Source organism: Chiroxiphia lanceolata, chromosome 17 (assembly GCF_009829145.1).
Source record: "Chiroxiphia lanceolata isolate bChiLan1 chromosome 17, bChiLan1.pri, whole genome shotgun sequence".
NCBI classification, from domain to species: domain Eukaryota; kingdom Metazoa; phylum Chordata; class Aves; order Passeriformes; family Pipridae; genus Chiroxiphia; species Chiroxiphia lanceolata.
Genome location: NC_045653.1, coordinates 11774105 through 11793685, shown reverse-complemented (window position 1 = coordinate 11793685; position 19581 = coordinate 11774105). Strand labels below are relative to the sequence as shown.

The following is a 19581-nucleotide window of genomic DNA, read 5'->3' as shown; positions in this document are numbered from 1 at the left end:
CTCTGCAGACTGCAGAGGGAAGGAGAAATTATTTGTCTCCCCCAAAAGCCATCAGGAATGACTCTGCATCTCACAGCAGAGCTGCTGCCTGTGCCACATGGTCAGAGCTGCTCCAGTGGCAGCAGATGTGATAACTCATTAATTTTCCTTTCAAGGATAGAGGCTGTGCACTGGATTCACCAGGAACAAGGGAAACAAAAGGCAGCTGGAGGCGGGCAGGAATAAATGGGAGATATATATATATACACTGAAAACAGTCTGTGTGTCGGGATTAATGAGGTACAAATCATGCAGGAAATAGCGCTGGAGGAAAAACGGGCATGTATTAATCAGACAGGTTTGTCAGAACTCCAGAATAACCGTGGGGGTGTGACAAAGGGAGCTGGGAATGGCTGGGAAGCACAATGGGCCTCAGGTCCGGACCCAAAGCAGGAGCTGATTCTGCTCTGACCGCGCCGACACGGGAACGTTTCCCTCCATGAGTCCGTATGTGGACACACACAGTCGGATGTTACCTGGGTGTATGTAACACGTGCATCTCACGCTCCTGGTCTCCACGGGGGTGTCCGCAGACGACCTTGGGCGTTCCCGGCCGCGGACACCGGAGCAGAGCGGGAGCCGCTGCCCTCCTGCTCCCCCCACCCACCCACCCACAGGCTGCAGGACGTGGCGCGGGGTCTCCTGAGACGCTTCCTCATGGAATAATTTGGGAAGGTTAATCTCGACAGCTGCCGCAGGAAGCGTGTGGGCAGTGCCATGAGTACCTGGGCTGTGCTGGAGGACGTGCCGTGCCGTGCCAGCCTCCAGCCTCATCTCCGAACCCTCGGACCCCAGGAACAGCCCGGGGCAGCAGCTCGCTGTGGCTGATGCTGCTTCTCCACTCCAGCCCCGGCAATTCGCTCTCACTCAGAGTGGATGGAAATAGGGCAGAGAATTCCGGTTATTTATTGATTTTACTTTATGAAAATGCGTCACTAATTTGGGGCAGGGATCTCCTCAGAGCTGGACTTGCTAAAATGAAAATTACGACGCCGATGGGACTCCAGGGGCCGGGTGGCCGCAGAGCGGGGCTGCCCCGTCTCCCCCCCTCCCCTTCCTCCTCCTCCTCCTCCTCCTCCTCTGGGGTTACGCGGGGCGAGGAGCTCAGCGCCACAGGGCGCAGAGCTCACCCTGTTCGCGGGGCTCCGCCGACGAGGAAGGACCCCAAAACCGGCTGTTTTCTTTTTTGAGGGGGTTACGCCCCGGCAGAGGACAGTTGCCATAGAAACGGGGGGAAACCCGGCGGGAGGGGAGGCACCCGCGGCGCCGTCGCTTTAAGATCGCAGAGGAGGGAGCAAATTACGCAGCTGCACGGCTCATCCCTCCCTCCCTTCTTCATCCCTCCCTCCCTTCTTCATCCCTCCCTCCCTCATCCCTCCCTCCATCCCTCATCCCTCCAGCGCTCCCGGCCGCCCCGCCGCACCCATGAAGGCCGGCGCAGGTGATGGAGGCGGGGGAGGGCGCGGGCAGCGGGGGGTGGCGCGGGGCACCGCACCGGGCACCGCACCGGGCACCGCACCGGGCACCGCGCCGCCGCCGCCGCTCACCGCCCGCTCTCTCCCTTCCCCGGCAGGTCGCTGAGCCCCCTCCGCCGGCGCTGCCGCCCCCGACATCGGCGGGGCCCCGCGCAGGTGAGCGGTGCGGGGCGCGGTGCGGTGCGGGGGGCGCGGTGCGGGGCCGCCGTGACTCATCCCTTTCTGGCTGCAGATTCGGAGGGGGGAGGCGGGGGGCGCAGCACGGGTCTGCCAGCGCCACTCCGCATCGCGGGGGGTCAGAATGGGGGGCTTCCCGGGGCACAGGGTTCTCGGGGCGGGTCACGGATTAGGCCCGCAGCGCACCCGCATTGCGTGTGCCAGACCCCCGCGGCACACAGGGCAGGACCGTTTTCCGTGCCCTGGAGTCCACGGCATGCACCAGATCCCCATGGCATACCCCGACCCACACTGCAGCCACCTGGACCCCCCCACCACACCCACCAGTCCTGCTTCACAACCCCGGACCCACATTACATGCACCAGGACCCACATAGCAGCATCAGCTACACATCACGCTCACCAGACCCACATCTCATGCACCTGACCCACATCTCATGCACCAGATCCTCCCTTGCATGCCCCAATCCCCCATCACATGCACCAGACCCATATCAGACCCTTGTCACATGCATCAGACCCCATCACATGCATTAGACCCTCCCTGCAAGCACCAGACCCTCCCTGCAGACCCCAGGTCCACATCTCATGCACCAGACTCTCCCTGCTTACACCAGTCCCATGTCACATGGATCAGACCCACATCACATGCACCAGACCCTCCCTGCACACCCCAAACCCCCCTCTCCTGCACCAGACCCTCCTGCATACACCAGTCCCACGTCATAGGGATCAGACTCTCATCTTATGCACCAGACTGTCCCTGCAAACAGCAGCCCCATATCTGCTCGTGCAGCATCCCAGTGTGTCTCCGGCTCCGTGGGGCATTGCAGGAGCTGGAGCTGCTATGCAGTTGACATTTTATTACTTAATGGCTTCATGCTCCGTCTCCAAAGGGACACGGAAACACCCGAGTGGGCTGAGCCGGGTGCTCTGTTCTCTCCTCCCCGCAAGGTCAGCGCTGTGGTTGTCGCACAGAACCCGCTGCTGGGCGCCTGTTCTGCTTATAAAATCCTGGTGTTCCCACCCTCCCTGAGCAATGGACACGCCGTGCTGTGACCTTGTGCCAGAAGGTGCAGATCCCGGTGTCCAGGGCTGCGGGGTCCCAGGGTGGGGGTCAGAGGGGCAGTGCCCCTGCTCCCACCTGGGCAGCGCTGCAGAGGGCTGAGGCAGGAGATGTGGTGTGTGGTTAAAGTAGGCCATTCCAGCGGTGCGGAGACCCAGGGCTAATCCCCGGGCACCGCCGTCATTCCCAGCCCTCTCTCAAGGTGGATGGTTAGGGGAAACCTGCTTCCGCTGCACCGAGGCACAGAGGGGAGGAGTAGCTGTTGCACTTGAAGCTGGATTTGTCTTCCATGTTTTTTGCCTTTGTATCCTGAAGGAGTGGGCTCTTCCTTCTGCTTCCCAGTCCTCAGCTCTGCTCCTGGCAGAGCACTTGTGCGGGATGGGCTGTGCAGTGCGTTGTCACCTCCATCCCATCCTGCTGACCTTCTCAGCCCAGGGTGAGACATGAGGTCTGCATACTGGGTATCCTGCTCCTGCTCTCATGCTGCTACAGCATTTGTCATGGAGCTCTTTTCCCATTTCCCCTTGACTCCAGAGGGCCCAGCGAGAGCCCAGACTGTGCCCTCTGATCAGGCACCTTGTTTTTAGCTGGTGAGGGCTGGGAGTTGCCACCTCCCCGTTTGGAGGTACAGCCAGGTCAGCTGGAAAAGTGATGAACTGCATAACCCGAGCTTTCCAAATGGTCTTTGTTTTCCTGTAATCTCCGTGTGGCAACTCAGCATTTTATAACAAACAAGAGAATAAAAGGAGATGCTCCTGCACTTTGGAATGGGATACAACCACTTTTAGCACCATTGATTTTTCTGATGGTGTTGCATAAACACCCCGTGGGGTTTGTCCCTGCTTGCGCCCTGAACACTCAGCTCTGCCCTGAGCTGGATTTAACAGTGGCCTTGGCAGTGCTAGGTTAGCAGTTGGATTTGATGATGTTAAAGGTCTTTTCTAACGTAAATGGTTCTGTGATTCCATGATCTCCCTCTACCTGGAACCCAGGTGAAGCTCTGCCTGCTTTGGGATGAACCATCTCCACTGGAGCAGAGTTTCCCAGCCTATGGAGATATCACCACATCCTTGGAATCTCCTGAGCAGGAGCAATGCAACCCCTGTATCCCAGAAATCCCCCATGGCAGGGGGGAGCAGAAGCACAGGAGTAGAAGCACAGCAGGCAGGAGTAGAAGCACAGACATGGTCACCAGTGTTTGCCCCCAGCTGCTCAGATGGTGCCCCCAGTGCTGACCCCTCTCCTCCATCAGGACTTGTGCCAGCCCTGGCTGCTGGATCCTTCTCCTTCCCACCACAGCCCAGCTGTATCTCAGTCTCTTTTCCATTGCAAGCCACCCCTGGCATTGCTGCTGTCTGGGGACACGGGGCTCTGCCCTGCATCAGCTGCTGGTGGTTGGCCACCTCCAATACTGTGCTTATTTTTAGTGTGAAGAAAAACAGAGGCAGTGTCAGGAAGGCAGGGAGGCTCCTGTGGAGCCCTTTTTGCCCTGTGGAAAAACAAAGCTGTGATTTCCCTCCCCGTGTTCCCTCTGCTTTTAATCTTGTTCATCCCGGGAAGCTGGAGATCTCCCAGGGGACACCATGGTTCCTCTCCCAGGTCTCTGCAGTGGGTGAAGCTGCTCTCAGACGCTTGGGCTTTGTGCCACCGTTGCAAAACGCTCCTCACACAGGATGTGCCAAGGGAAACACGGGAATCCGGCAGCGGGCAGGGTGATGGGAGCCTCGACAAAGGAAGCAGCGAGCGAGAAATCCGGGAAAATGTGGCAGCTGCTGGCGCAGCAGCGTTGTGCTGAGGGCTGGCACTGGCAGTGAGCCCCAGGCTCTCACACCTTCTCCTATGTTCCCCGTGGGGATGGGATGAGCTGTTGGGGTGTCTCAGGCCAGCACAGCAGCCGGATCCCTCTGGATCCCACAGGAGTTGAGCTTTGGAAGCTCATGGGCCTGTGGTCATGAAACCTTCAGAGAAACAAGCTGAGGAACCATCGGACACTTCACTGAGCCCATGGTGAGGGTCTCCTAAGGGTTCCATGGCTCTGTTTCCCATTGGGAAGCATCTAGGAAGGGCAATACCTGCCCAGCCCAGTGTATCACTGGCACAGGTGGTGGATCCATCATGGAGTGGGGAAGTGGCAGGATTGGAGGTGAAGAGGCGTCTCTGCAGGGCGGTGATCCCAAAAAGGAGCTGAGCTGCTCTTCCTGGGAAAATCTTCCTCTGGGGCATGAGGCTGAGCCTTGGGGTGCTCTGCCCCTGCTCTTACTGCTCTGCCATCCTTTGCCCTTTGCACCGCTGTCATGGTGTGATCAGTAGGTGGGCAGAGCCCCAGATCCCCTCTGTGGCTGGTGGGACCCACCAGGAGATGTGCCCTATGGTCACCCACGCCAGGACAGTGGCAGTGTGTGGGTCTTGTGCCAGTTTTGCATCCCAGCCCTCTGTGGGGGATCTGCTTTTCATGCTGTAGCTCCAGTTGTTTCCTTGTTAAGGCTCATTGCTTTTATTTATCAGGAATTCCTCAGGCTAATTCCCCTGCATGGAACAAGCCCTGGTTTGTGCTGTTGTTTTTAAAAGTGCTCCCCTTCTGTCCCACATGTGCCAGGAGACTCACAGGGACTTTTGCTGTTGGAGGCTCCAGGAATGTGTTGGTTCTGGTCCTCCCTGTATGGGGACAAACCAGTGCCCCCTGATCTTGCTCCAGGAATTGTCCTGACCACCTCTGCTCTGGAGACAGGCTGGGAGAGCTGGGGTTGTTCAGCCTGGAGAAGAAAATGCTGCAGGGAGACCTTGGAGTGCCTTCCAGTGCCTAAAGGGGCTCCAAGAGAGCTGGAGGGGGACTTTGGACAAGGGTCTGGAGTTACAGGACGAGGGGGAATGGCTTCACACTGACAGAGGGCAGGATTAGATAGAATATTAAGAAGAAATTCTTTCCTGTGAAGGTAGCGAGGCCCTGACACAGGTTGCCCAGAGAAGCTGTGGCTGCCCCATTCCTGGAATTGTTCAAGGCCAGGTTGGACAGGGCTTGGAGCAACCTGGTCTAATGGAAGGTGTCCCTGCCCATGGCAGGGTGTTAGAATGAGATGAGCTTTGAGGTCCCCTTCAACCCAAACCATTCTGTGATTCTAACCCCCCTCCATTGACAGGGATGCCCCCCACTAGACCAGAGTTAATCTTGGGTTTCTCCTTGCCTTCCTAGTGAGGCTCCATTGGTGCTGCAGCAGCTCATCCTGGTCCATGTGATGGGGGTAATTCTGTGTGCAGATCAATAATTTCCTCAGCCTTTAGGAGCCATGCACCACACGGGAAGGTGTGTGTTTGGCTTTGGTGCTGAGTCTGCCCACCCTGCCTGTCCTGGGCAGCCCTTGGGCATGGTGAGGCTTCTGGGGAGACTGAAGTGGCCCGTTGATTCTTTGGGAATAAAGACAGTGACAGTTTATTACCGGTGATTGAATTCCAGACACCCTGGGTGCTGTGGGAGGCACTGAGCCTCAGCGTGGGCACCAGGCAAGTCTGCAGCAGTGGGAGGAGGAAGAGAACGAAATGAGCTCCTCAGACAAAAGGTCAAATCCAGGCTTCCCCACAGAGCCATTCCTGGCTGCGGATGCTGGCAGGGGATGCCTGGGGTGCAGCACGGGGTGCTCGCAGGAGCCCCAAGTGCTGGACACAGGCGTGTCGTCTGTAGTGCTGGGACTTACTGGTGCTGCATGTTAGGGGGGGGCAGAGGGACCCCTGTGCAGAGTGGCTTGGCATGAGGGTGACTGCCATGAGTGGGGAAAGACCTGGGTATGGCTGGGATACCACTGGGTGGGTGCTGGGCACACTGGGTTGATGCTGGGATACCAGTGGGCTGATAACGGATATCACTGGGCTGCAGGGCCCAGGACACAGGGCTTGGGGCTGTGAGAGGGCAAGGAGTCAAGCCCCCTGGCCACAGATCTCCCTAAATCCCTGCTCAAGAGCTGTTGGAGTGCAGGCTGTGCCGCAGCCCTGCATGGCGCTGCTGGAGGATGCCGGAGAATCCTGGAGGATGCTCCTGCTGGCCACGCTTGGCTCTCCATGGATGCTGATTCACGCTGCTGCAGTAGCAGAGCTCACAGCCACTCAGGAGCAGTGATCCAGCAGGACAAACACTGCCTCCCCCTGCCCAGGTCATCTCCTGGCAAATCCATCCCAAGTCGGAGCAGCAGGACCCCCAGCTCCTTCTTGCAGTGTCCCAGGGGTGCTGGCCCCCCCCCCGGCTGGGGCTGGGAGTACCCTGTGGCTGCACATCCCCAGCACTTTGGGCTCTTCAGTGCCCTGGTTTGTAGATCAGGGAACAGCAAATCCTGGGCAAAGGAGAGGCCTGGGCTGGCCAGGATGGGCTTTGAGGAAGCCTGGAAAAAAGCACCCTGGGGTGGCAAATGCAGAAGGCTGCACTGGGGTGAGCTGGCTGTGCCCCCCCTCCTCTCCTACCTCCCCTCTTGTCCCACTCCTCACACTGCCCTGGAGCAGGGCCAGCAGCACCGGGTGTTTCCTGTCACCCATCGATTATGTGCTGGCTGGTCCCATCGCTCGCGTTGCTCTGCCAAAATCTGGGATAAATGCTGGCATTGTGAATGGGCTTGGGGATGGGGGGAGGGGGGAGCACACAGTGCCCCCATCCCGTCCTTCTCTGGCACACTGTGAGCACAGTGGGGATCCCAGCGGTGCCGTGGGATGTTTGGCAGGATGCGGGTGCTGAGCGGATGCTTCCCTCACTCCCTGACATCCTGCGTGTGCCTGAGGTGCTGCAAGCCTCTGGATCTGGCCTATTTATTTACAGGAAAGCAGGCTCTGTGGTTCCCGAGGGATTAGCTGCTGCTGCCTCATCATGCAGGGATCTGTTCTTCCTCACCTGATTTCACTGCTGAATGCGTGATTTGGACTTAATTATGGAAAAGCAGGCGCCCATCTCACTGCAGGGAGAGCTGCCTGCCCAGGGAGGTCCAGGGATGGGTGTCAGAGCCCTTGTCCCATCTCTGCCCTGAGTAATGCCACTGCTGCAGGCACCCTGTGTCTCTGTGGCATACTCTCCTTCTGGCATGGATGGGCACCTGGGGGCAGGGGGACTCTTGTCCCGTGTCTGGAGCCTGGTGGGAAAGGAGCTCCAGACCATGGGCAGGCACCTGCTCTGCTTCTATTCTAAATTAAGAACACCCTCGCCTTGTGCCCACAGCATCCCGATGGGCCCAAGGCATGCTGCATCCCAGCATTCCCAGTCTATGGGAGGCAGGCAGGAAGCACAGCCCAGATGTGCCGTCCACGTCTGCCCTGGGACTGGTGGCCCTCAGGACTACACTGATACCCTGGTGCCAGGGCTCACCTCTCATTTTGCAGGGTTTCTGACTCCCCGGGGTCGCGTTCCTGCCTTCACCTCCTCTCTCTGTTGCCTTCCCCCACAGTTCCCCGTGCCCAGGACCCGTGGCACCGCGGCCATGTCCATGCCGGGGAGCAGACGCTCGTCCACTGGATCACGAAGGTGAATATGCTGCAACCTCTGGCTCCAGGACCGGGCACCAGCACCTGCAACCGGGAGGGGATGATCCCCACACCTCCACCACCAGCTGCCACTTCGCAGCACGAACCCCCAGCCCAGCTTTCGGGGGGTTGCATGGCGCTGCCCACTGCACAGCACTTCCCTGTCCGTGCATGTGGCCCCCTGAGCGCTGCACTCCCCGTCCCTCTGTCCGTCTGTGCCACGGCCAGGATCGACCCCACCGTCCATCTGGGCGAAGGCAGGCAGTGAGTGGTGGAGAGCACTTGGGGTTGGGGCAGTGAAACTGGGAGGTGTGTTAGCCCTTGGAAAGTCTCTCCTCGAGCTGAGTGATAGAGGCAAAAAAGGGAGGAAAAAAGCGTTTGTTCCTTTCCAATGTCTCCATGACCTGGACTGCTGTTATGGAGGTAGAGGCCCAGAACGGGCAGGGAGAAGAGGCAGAGCTGCCCATGTGGAGGTGATGCTCTGGCAGACGTGGCCTGAGCTCTGCCAGGGCCACGCTCTCAGGGGACTCTCCAGGGGCTCCCGGGGGGTTCCAGGGGCTCCCAAGGTCCTCAGGGTGCAAGGATGCTGTGCCAGCATCCAGGGGCTGCCACGCCAGGGAGGGGGGAGTGGGTGGGCGTCCCCCCCAGCCCTGCCTTTGTGCCCGTCGCCATGTCCGTGCCATTTTGATCCCTGCTGTTTGTTTTGTCCTTTTGTCTTGTGTGTTCTCGGTGTGGTGGTTGGCAGTCGCGGGGTTTATGGACGGAGTGGCTTTGCCTCCTTCTTTAAGTCTTCAGCGCCCTCAGCCACTCGGCCTGAGACACAGCCTCTTCTCCCTGCCTCCAGGCGCCCCTCGCCCCCCGGGAGGGACACCTACGGCACCTCCTCGCTGAGCAGCAGCAGCAATTCTGGCTCCTGCAAGGGCAGCGACAGCAGCCCCACCCCAAGGTAACCCATCACCCGTGGCCCCAGGGTGGCTGCCGGGTGCCCCCGGGCAGGGGGAGCAGCCCCCCCATGCTGCCGGTGCCGGTGCCCGGCGGGGACAGGAGCTCAGGGCCCAGTGGAGTGAGGCTGTGCGCGTGGTGGCTGGGGGAGCTGGAGCTGGCAGAGCTGCTCGTGTGTCTCCGAAGACCCTCACTATCCTCTCCAAACCTCTCCACTGCTGCTGTTGTGTTGTGTCCCTCCCTGTCCCCCTGCCTGCCACTCAGGGACCCCTGTCCCCTTCCCTCCGTCCTGCTGTGGCTGTGGCTTGCACGCTGCACGCTCCCTCCTGCCGCTCCCGCACTCCAAGGAGCACCTGGATCCTTCCAGACCAAAGGCACGAGAGCAAGAACTTTGCTTCCATCCCCTTGTGTTGCCTGGCAAAGGTTTGATAAGAGCTGGTGGCACCCCAGCTTCTTAGCAGAGAGTTGCTGGTGTGTTTGGGGCACAAATAGCTGGCACCAATCTGTGGGACGAGCACCAGCCCCAGCCCCTCAGGCACAGCAGCCCATGGTGCACTGCTCCAGGGAGTGAGGCCCAACTCTTGAGTGTCCCCAGCCACCTTCCAGCTCTCAGAGGTGGAGTCAGTCTGGGAGGGTCTGAAGGGCCCACAGGTGACATGGTGATCAGGGCCCATAAGTGCTGCAACTGGGGTCAGTGGCCATGGGGCAGTCCAAGGCTACAGTCCTGCCTGGATGCTTCTAACATGATACTTCTGTCCCTGGCCAAAGGCTGCTGAGCTGCTGGCCAACATGCATGGGGGCTTTGGGATAGTCCCCTGCCATGCACAGGGAATTCCCACCACCCTGCTGCTGTGCATGGGGAATTCGGTTCCCCCACTGCCATGCAGGAGCCGCTCATGCTGCTCCCAGCTCTCCATGTGCCTCCCAGCCCACCATATAGCCCTAAATGTGCAAAACCAGCCTCCCTGAGCAGCCCCAGCTCTCTGCACTGCCCTAGGCTTTGGGCCAGAGATGTCACTTCCTCCACCCCAGTGCCAGGGGTGGCACAAGGAGGGTCCAGATGTGCCGCTGGCCCAACCTGGAGCAAATGCTGGATGCCCTGGCTTGTTCTCCAGGGGCAGGACAGCCACCATCTCCAGACCTACTCCTTCCCAAACCCTTCCATTCCCCACCTTCTGCCTCCATTCCTGATGGGGCTGATCCCACCCTGGGGTCTCCATCCACATCAGTCGTTCCTGGAAAGCTCACTGCGGGCACACAGAGACCTCGGTGCCCACCTGCTCCCAGCTCTGCTCATGCCCTAGCGAAATCCCAGCTCCACAGAAGGCTCAGTGCCCGCCAGTAGTATTAGTGGATCTAGGAGCTGCACCTACCCTCCTGTCAGCAACACAGCACCTGAGACACCCACCCTGCCCCTCCTGTCAGCAACACAGCACCTGAGACACTCACCCTGCCCCTCCTGTCAGCAACACAGCACCTGAGACACCCACCCTGCCCCTCCTGTCAGCAACACAGCACCTGAGACACCCACCCTGCCCCTCCTACCAGCAGCACAGCACCTGAAACATGCATCCTGCCCCTCCTGCCAGCAACACAGCACCTGAGACACCCATCCTGCCCTTCCTGCCAGCAACACAGCACCTGAAACATGCATCCTGCCCCTCCTGCCAGCAGCACAGCACCCTCGGGCACCCATCCTGCCCCTTGTGCTCTCAGAGCTCCTTTGGGATGTGCTATGGGGCTGCACCCCGGGAGCAGGTTGGTACCCCTGGGCCAAGCCTGTGCTGACCCTGGCACTGGCAGTGGGTGACATCCGTGTCCCTGCAGGCGCTCGTCCAAGTACAACCTCTGCAGTGACAACCATGGGATAAAGCCGCCGACGCCGGAGCAGTACCTGACCCCCCTGCAGCAGAAGGAGGTCTGCATCCGGCACCTGAAGGCTCGCCTGAAGGACACACAGGAGCGGCTGCAGGACAGGTGAGCACGGGAGCAGCAGGCACTGACTCCCTGGCACGGGAGCTGCCGGGAAGGGTCCTGGCACCAGCCATCACCGCCTGCCGTGGCAGCTCCTGTCTGGGACTGGTCCTTCTGGGGGTCTCAGTTCCCAGCACGGTATCTTGTCCTCGGGCTCGTGCCCAGGTACCAGGATCACAGCTCTACTGTGGCATTGCAGGGGTCTGGCACTGCTGCCCATCCAACCCAGAGCTGCAGATTAGGAGGCCACGGAGCCCCACGTCCCACCTGCGGTGGCTGCGCTCTCCCCTTGCCCTGGTTAAGTCCCTGCCGTGCTTTTGCTGAATTTCAGCGTCAGAGGGTGGCTAATCCCCATCTGCTCCTCTCGGGCTTAGGCATGTCCTCATTGGAATGCCAGCTGCCACACGCCTGCCCGGGGCACCTGCCCACCCCCACGCAGCCCTCAGGAGCCCTGGGTGCTGCAGCCCCTCCAGGAGAAGGCCGAGTGTCATTTCCAGGGATCCTCGAGCATCACTCCCAGGGGATCCCTGAGCATCAATCCCGAGGGTCCCTGAGTATCAATCCTGACAGTCCCTGAGTATCACTCCTGAGGGTCCCTGGTCATCACTCTTAGGAGTCCCTCAGCATCACTCCCAAGGGTCCCTGAGCATCACTCTTAGGGCTCCCTGAACATTGCTACTGAGGTTCCCTGAGCATCCCTCCTCGGGGTCCCTGAGTGTCACCCCCTGGGGACCTGAGCATTGCTCCTGAGGGTCCTCAAGCCACTGGATCCAGTCACGAGTGTTATTGGGTAATCTGGTTCCAACTCAGTGCTGGGCACACGAGGGCAGGGCTGTCCCCACAGCCCCCTCAGCGCTGTGGCGGTGCCCTCCCATCTCCGCAGGGACGCTGAGATCGAGGACCTGAAGACGCAGCTGTCACGGATGCAGGAGGACTGGATCGAGGAGGAGTGCCACCGCGTGGAGGCTCAGCTGGCGCTGAAGGAGGCCCGCAAGGAGATAAAGCAGCTGAAGCAGGTCATCGACACAGTGAAGAACAACCTGCTGGAGAAGGACAAGGGCCTCCAGAAGTATTTTGTGGACATCAACATCCAGAACAAGAAGCTGGAGACACTGCTGCACAGCATGGAGGTGGCGCAGAACGGGGCGCTGAAGGAGGAGGGGGCCGGCGAGTCGGCCGGGGGGTCCCCAGCCCGATCCCTCACCCGCAGCTCCACCTACACCAAGCTGAGCGACCAGGGGGCCGGGGACCGCAACGTGGGGGGCTCACAGACCATCTCGCTGGACGAGGGGGCCGACAGTGGCTTCGTGGGGATGGAGGAGGCTCCGGGCCACACGGACCCGCTGGAGGTGGGGGGTGAGCCTGGCACCCACCTGCCCCCCAACAACACCTACGAGAAGGTGCTGGGACTGCGGGGCAGCGTGGAGGCAGGGGTGCAGGCCAGCTGCATGCAGGAGCGGGCCATCCAGACGGACTTTGTGCCCTGCCAGCCCGACCTGGACACCATCCTGGAGAAGGTGATGAAGTCCCAGGCTTGCAGCTTGGGCAGCCCCACCTCTGCCTGGGTCTCCGAAATGGAAGACACGATGCCCGTCCCTGAGCTCACCAACCCCGCTGGGGCCACGGACATGCTGGTGGCCGAGCCCGATGCCACGACGGTGGGTACCGGTGCTGAGGGAAGTGCCCCCTGCAACCCGGCGGTGCGGCAGCCCCCCAGCGCCAGCCCCTCGGTGGCCATCGCCTGCATGGCAGAGGAGGAGCTGACGGAGGCGACCGGCTGCGAGAACAACCCTTCCAAGAGCTACTGGAGCCGCCACTTCATCGTGGATCTGCTGGCAGTGGTGGTACCGGCGGTGCCCACGGTGGCCTGGCTGTGCCGCTCGCAGCGGCGGCAGGGCCAGCCCATCTACAACATCAGCTCCCTGCTGCGGGGCTGCTGCACCGTCGCCCTCCACTCCATCCGCAGGATGGGCTGTCGCCCCGTCGCCAGCCCTGGCCCCGGGGGCAGTGCCCAGCCCTGACCCCCCCGAGGCCCCCCACCCGCCCCCATGGACCCGACTGCTGATTGTAAAACCCTGGCGTGGCACTGGCGGGTGGGACGGGGTGGAGGGGTCTGTGGGTGTGTCGGGGTGTGCTGCCCCCTCCAGCTCCTCTGTCCTGGAGGAGGGAAAGGACTGCTGTTGGAAGAGGGGCACTAAGCATCACCCCCTGCTGATGGACCTCCCTGCCCGTGCCTCTGGCTGCGGGGGGCTGCACCCACCGGGTGGGCTCTCCCTCCATCACACTTGCTTTTTGGTTGTCCCCAGGTTGTCCCGAGGGTCAGCCCTGCCACGGGTGGGTGATGGCAAGCAGCTTCTGGCAGCAGGGAGTGCTGGGGGTGCAGTGGTTCCTTGTTCCAGGTGCAGAGTCTGTCTGTGGGCAGCGGGATGGGGGGATCCTGCCCGGAAACAGGAACCAACTCCGGAGTGGTTCGATCCAGCTGCCCGTTCCCTGGGAGATGCCTCCCCACACCAGGATGGAACTGTGCTGCTGCTCACACATGGAGTGCCCCGAGGAAGACGTGGGCTCTCCCTCCCTTTGCTTTGCACTATATTCACTTTTTTTTGGGTACAGACTGAAGCCCAGGTGTTGGGACTCTGGCCGCCAGACAGCGGGTCCGGGGCCTCTCACAGTTTTGGCAGCGGTGATGCCGGTTATCCCACCATGTGCTGGAGCTCGGATGCCTTTGCCGGGGTGCGGGCAGTGCCGTGCAGGCAGAGCCAAGCCCTTTGCCCCCCTGGCCCACCCAAACCCCCGCTTTGCTGGTGGCCTCCAGAAAAATGCCTTTTTTTTTTGTTGTCGAGACGCAAAGACAGCGAGGATTGCTCAGCGGGGCTGTTGGGGCGCGGGACTTCGGGCTCCCCCCCGGGCGCGCCGCGCTCCCACCCCACGAATGTCTGTGGTTTCTTCGTGACTTGAACTAACAGTGTTTCCCCCACCCCAACCCAAGCCCACTCCCCCACCCATGGGTGCCACTGGCTGGGTGCCCTGGGAGCCGGTGATGCTCCACACACCGGCACCCAGCGGTCCCTGCAGGGGCACGAGCCACATCCCGCGTGCCCCATGCTTCCCTGCATCCCCCATCCGCTGTCTCTGCCTGTGCTGGGGGGCAGTGGGGGGCAGCAGCTCTTCCACCAGCACAGCACCAGGTGCTGGGGAAAAGATCTAGGGAGCAGCAGTGTCCGGGCAGCCGGGGCAGATGTAAGCGGAGCTGGGATATTCGCCTCTCGTGCAATGTATTTGTGGATCTGTGTACACGTCTGTTAGACTATCCAAAGCTTTGCCAAGAAATAAATGTAACGATTATATTTGAAAGACAAATCTATATAATATATTTTTTAAATACAGAACTGAAAAAGCTGTAAACCCCCCTTTTCTTGTTTCCCCTGTCCTGTACTCACTCTCTGTGGTGGATGTAATAAACGTCGCTGGGTCTGTGTCTGCTTTGGCTGGAGCCAGCCCTTGGCGTCCACCCTGAGGGGGGCTGGCCTGAGCAGGGACAGGGGGACATGGGGACCCTGGGACAGGACACCTGCCCCACCCCTTCTGAGGAGAGGAAGAACCACCCAGCAGCCACCAGCCTCTGGAGCAATGAGGAGATTCATGCTAAAAAAGCTTCTTTTGAGGTGTTGTGGTGTCCCCTCAGCAGCTCCTCCCAGCTTCCAGTGTCAGCTCCCCAGGAAGGCAGTGATGGCATCACAGGTCAGGGATGGAGTGGTCCATGGACGACTTTACCAGCCCTGATGAGAGCCTGGGCAGAGGGACAGAGGGAGAGGAGATCAGTGAGGGGAACCCAGGGGGCCTTCTGGGGTGTGGAGGTCCCTGTGGCCCCACATTCTCACCGTTTGACCATGTGCTCATAGATCACAGTGGGGATGATTGTCAGCGTCACCACATTCCCAGCCCCTGCCAGCACCTCCGTGAGCTGTTTATCCTGTGGGAGAGAGCAGGGAGGGGTTGTGGGGTGCCCAGCTTTGCTCAGAACCCCCGCAGCTTCTCTGGCCACATCCTGAACTCCCTGGGCACCTCCTGTGCCACCAGCAGGGCACAGCCCTACCTTCATGCCGATGACGTTCTGGCCGTTCACCTCACAGATGCAGTGGTGGGTGAGGAGCCCGTTGCGGGCGGCTGAGCTGTCCTTGGCCAGCGACACGATCTTCCCCTTCTTCACCACGATGCCGATGTGGCCGGTGCTGTCCTTGTGCACGGTGACAGTGCGCTGGAAAGGCCTGTGGGAGAGCACGGTCAGTGCTGCCACTGCCACCACCGGCACTGCCACCACCGGCACTGCCACCACCGGCACTGCCACCAGCACTGCCACCCGCTCACCTGTCCCGCACCACCATGACGATTTTTTCGGGGTTCGCCTTCTTCAGTGCCCGCTGTGCCTTGTCGCTGCTCCAGCCCGCGCAGTTCTTGCCGTCGATCTGCAGCACCTGGTCCCCAAAGCGCAGCCCCACCAGCGCCGCCGGCGAGTTGGCCTTCACCAGCTGCACGAAGATGCCCTGGGGACACAGAGGAGCGGTGGCACGGTGCCATGGAATGCCGTGCCATGCCCTGTGCACCCTGCTGTGCTGTGCCGTGGCACGCTGTGGCATTTAACGCCACGCATTGCCGTGCCATGAGACACTGTGCCGTGATACACTGTCACGATTATGCCACGAGTGCACCACGTCACGGGGTCCTGTGCTGTGCCCAGCCCCGTGCCAACCCAGCCCCTCACCTGGTCAACGTTCTTCAGCTGCAGCCCCGTCTTGCCCCGCTCGTCCTTGCACAGGTGGATCTCCCGCACGCCCGGCTTGATCTCTGCCCGCCGCAGCCCCGCGCTGTTCCCGGTCAGGGGGGCCACCAGCTGGCCTGGGGTGGGGCCCACGGGGGTCAGGGCCTGTGGTGGAGCCAGGGGTCAGTGGGAGTGGGGGCGACACGGGGCCCTGTGCACCTCAGCCCTTGGGGGGTGCTGCATGCCTTCCCCGGGCAGGATGCGGACCCAAAAGGACCCCCACCATGGCATGGGGACCCCATGCGGGACAGGGAGAGCAGCTGGCTCAGAAACCTACAGTGTTGTCCTCTGGGTGGAGGTTCTTCTGGATCTCCTCACTGGAGAGTGCGAGCCCCATGTAGTTCTCCAGCTCAGCCAGGTTGGGGTACAGCACGGGTGGCTCTGTGGGACACACCGAGGGTGACCTCAGCTCCTGGGGTCCCCTACCCACAGACATTGCCACCCTCCAGCCCGTGAGCCCCCTGCGACCATGGGCCAGCAGAAAGAAACCCCCAAATTCCATCCCCCACCCACATATTGGGTTTTGGGGAATCTCAGCTGAGTCCCCCACACAGTGAGCATCACCCCCCCCAGACAGCCCCAGGACAGGATGAGCTGGTCATGCCCCACATTACCGGTGCCTGAGGTGAGCTTTGGCTTCTCCGTGACCACTGTGGTGGGGGGAGTCCTCACCCCAGCAGCTGCCTGTGCCTGCCAAGAGATGGGGTCTGCTCAGTGCTGTGCCACTCACCCGGAGCACCCTCCATTGGGGTCTGCTCACCCCCCAGAATGCTGCTGACACTGACCTGCAGGACCTGATGGCCCTTCATGTCCTCCAGGGAGGGGTAGAGCGTTGCCATCGCTGCTGCTGCCTGGGGACAGGGATGGGGCAGTTCAGGGACTGGGATACCTCTCTCCAAGCATCCCCCTCCCTGCCCAGGTGTCCCAGACAGGCTGTCACCCAGAGCCTCTGGCGTGACTCAAGGCTGTGTCACCAGGGCCACCACTTCCTGGTGGCTGGGACATGGGTGGCTGCCAGGCACAGGCACCTGGGCTTTGCTTTCCTGGTGGCAGGTCCCACTCCCCATGTCCACCTGTCCAGTGGGGTCATCCCAGCATCACTCAGACAGGGGAGTGGGATATCCCATGGGAACAACCCCTGTGCCTCCCACTAGCCCCTCTGCTCCCCATGTCCACCTGCCCTGAGGGGCCAGCCAGGCATCATCCAGACAAGGGAGAGGGATATCCCATGGGAACAGCCTCTCTGCCCCCCATCAGCCCCCTCTGTCCCCAGTGCACCTCATACTGTGCCCAGGGCAGGGTTGTGCTCCCCCAGCTCTGCCCCACAGCGTTGCCTTCCCCAAAAAGTATCATCCAAAACTGGTGGGTAGGGGCCAAATCCAGACCCAGCTCTGAGCCCTGTGGGAACCAGGCAGGATCCCACCCGCAGCTCAGGGATGGCAGCAGCATCCAACGGACAAGACTGTCCAAGCCCAACCCTGGCACCCCTGCACTCACCTGCCAACAGCTCCCAGATCCTTGTGACACCCTTTGCTTGGCTGCTGGATTTTATAGCCGTGCCCAGCCCAGGGAGGGGCCAGGCAGCCTCAGCTGATTGCAGCCCAGACAGATAGGGCATAGGTGAGGAAGAGGAAGTGGAAGGTGAAGACAGCACTGTGCAGGGCCCTGGGGACAGGGATGAGGACAGGGATGGCTTTCTGTGGGTTTGGGCACCCTGGAGGAGCAGGGATGGGCCTGTAGCACCCCGCACTGCATCACCCCTCCTGTCAGACCCAGCACCTGGCTTGGCCTCCCTGGGGGGGGGGGCCCAACCACACCCCATCCTGGGCTCCACGGCCCTGCCGGGGGATGAAGGGGATGCCCCACCGTGAGCCCCTGCGTGGGCGGTGGCTCCTGCTGACACCTCACTGCCCGGACACGTGGGGCTGACACAGCCGTGACTGGGATGCCATGTCCTGCACCATTCCAGCTGTCACCTGGGACACGTGCCAGGCATGACAGCCCCGTGGGAGTCCCACACCACAGGTGGAAAAACTGAACCAGCGCGGAGTTCAGCGCGGGGTGGATGTGGCATCCCACGGGATATCACTGTGTCACTCTGGGATCCAGCCCTCCAGCACTCACCTGTGACATCCTGCTGCCTGCACCTGGGACCACACAGGACACCATGTCCTCAGGGGCTGGGCAGTGTGGTGCTGAGGGTGCTCAGCCGGGCCCACAGCCAGTGGCACCAGCCCAGAGCTCTCTGGCTTGGGGCCAGTCCTGCTGTGCAGCTGTGGCCAGGCACGTCCCAGCTCCCTCTGCCTCCACTCCTGTGTGCCAGACCAGGAGGAAACATTTTATTTACTGGTGTTATTTTTAGCTGGATGGTCCCTGGCTGCCGTGTCCAGCCTGGGACAAGAACAGCCTCAGCGACAGGGAGAGTCCTATACAGACAGAGGGTTCCTAGGACTCTGTCCCTTCCCCAAAACCCTCATTCCCCCTAAAACCAGAAGAACCTATACCCCACCTGCACTTACGGGTGCTGCAGGAACCATGTAGGTGCTGCGGGCATGAGGTCAGCAAGGTCCCCCAAGCCTCTCCCCAGCCCTGGCTTATCTCCAGCCAGAAGCCATGGCACTGCCTGGCACTGGTTAATAATTAAAGCAAAAAGCTTTGCAGGAAGAGAAACCCAAGCTGGCCTTGAGCTTCCACCCAGAAACAGCCATAGCCAAGGGCAGAGTGGGCTGCTGGTGCCCCAGCAGATCCCATTCTGCTTCACTGAGCAGCAATTAAGGGCAGCGCTAATTCCTGCCCAGCCTGGCCCCAATCCCGCACAGCCCCATATTCCCGGGTGCATCCCAGTGGCTGAGCTGCTCCTGCCCCAGGGCCACAGTTCCCTCCAGGCCCTGTTGTTACACACAAACTTTGCTCTGGAGCTGGGACTGGCTGTGTTATCGATTGTGGCTGTGTTATCAGGCGTGGCACTGGATCAAAGGCCGTCAGCAGAGGAGCCGGGCGCTAGCCTGTGCTGGTGCCCGAGCAGCTCCTACACACACAACATCCACAGCTGGAGCAGCCAAGCCCAAAGCGGGGGATGTACCATGTCCCACGTGCCATGTCCGGCTTCCAAAAAGGGCCAAGATAAATCCAGGGAGATGTATGGACAGGCTTCCCCAGAGGTACAGGGACCCTGGGAACATACATCAGTCTGCCCTTCATGCTCCTAGTCTGGGGTGAATCACAGCTGCAAGGGCACAAGGCTGTGAGGGCAACACTTAATAGGTTATGGTGAGGCAATTAATTATGCAAATTCCAGAAGGCCGCCATCAGCTCCCCACAGAGCCCAGGAGCCCCAGGCATCCCACTGCGCTCCCAGAGCTGAGCACCTGAGCCTCACACCAAGGCACACCAGCACAGTACCACAACCCTGGCAGAGCACCCACAGCACCCCATGAACCTGGCACAGCACCCTGGGAGCGCAGAGCAGCACCCACAGCACCCTGTGAGGCAGGAACAGCACCCACAGCACCCCACACAGCACCCACAGCACCCCGTGAGCCGGGCACAGCACCCACAGCACCCCACAAGCCCAGCCCAGCCCCTGCTGTGCTGAGCGA

General features: G+C 61.0%; 2 protein-coding genes across 5 annotated transcripts; one reads left to right on the top strand and one right to left on the bottom strand.

The window, feature by feature from the left end:
* The first annotated feature begins 1350 nt into the window (after window positions 1-1350).
* On the top strand, window positions 1351-14641 carry SNPH (syntaphilin). Of its 3 annotated transcripts, none has more exons than XM_032704574.1 (6): window positions 1351-1480; window positions 1613-1670; window positions 8172-8248; window positions 9092-9193; window positions 11017-11166; window positions 12047-14641. In XM_032704574.1, exons 3-6 carry the CDS (start codon window positions 8205-8207, stop codon window positions 13182-13184), a joined length of 1434 nt encoding a protein of 477 aa, XP_032560465.1. In that variant the 5' UTR covers window positions 1351-1480; window positions 1613-1670; window positions 8172-8204; the 3' UTR covers window positions 13185-14641. The 3 variants fall into 3 exon arrangements, with proteins under 3 accessions (XP_032560465.1, XP_032560464.1, XP_032560463.1); XM_032704573.1 differs by having other exon boundaries at window positions 8993-9193; XM_032704572.1 differs by lacking the exons at window positions 1351-1480; window positions 1613-1670 and having other exon boundaries at window positions 8175-8511; window positions 8993-9193.
* SDCBP2 (syndecan binding protein 2) lies at window positions 14575-19512 on the bottom strand. Of its 2 annotated transcripts, XM_032704576.1 has the most exons (10): window positions 18107-19512; window positions 17480-17647; window positions 16768-16833; window positions 16597-16672; window positions 16260-16363; window positions 15926-16087; window positions 15532-15707; window positions 15260-15431; window positions 15045-15136; window positions 14575-14953 (listed from the first exon to the last, which is right to left on the bottom strand). In XM_032704576.1, exons 3-10 carry the CDS (start codon window positions 16819-16821, stop codon window positions 14899-14901), a joined length of 891 nt encoding a protein of 296 aa, XP_032560467.1. In that variant the 5' UTR covers window positions 16822-16833; window positions 17480-17647; window positions 18107-19512; the 3' UTR covers window positions 14575-14898. The 2 variants fall into 2 exon arrangements, with proteins under 2 accessions (XP_032560467.1, XP_032560468.1); XM_032704577.1 differs by lacking the exons at window positions 16597-16672; window positions 17480-17647; window positions 18107-19512 and having other exon boundaries at window positions 16768-16784.
* Window positions 19513-19581: the final 69 nt, after the last annotated feature.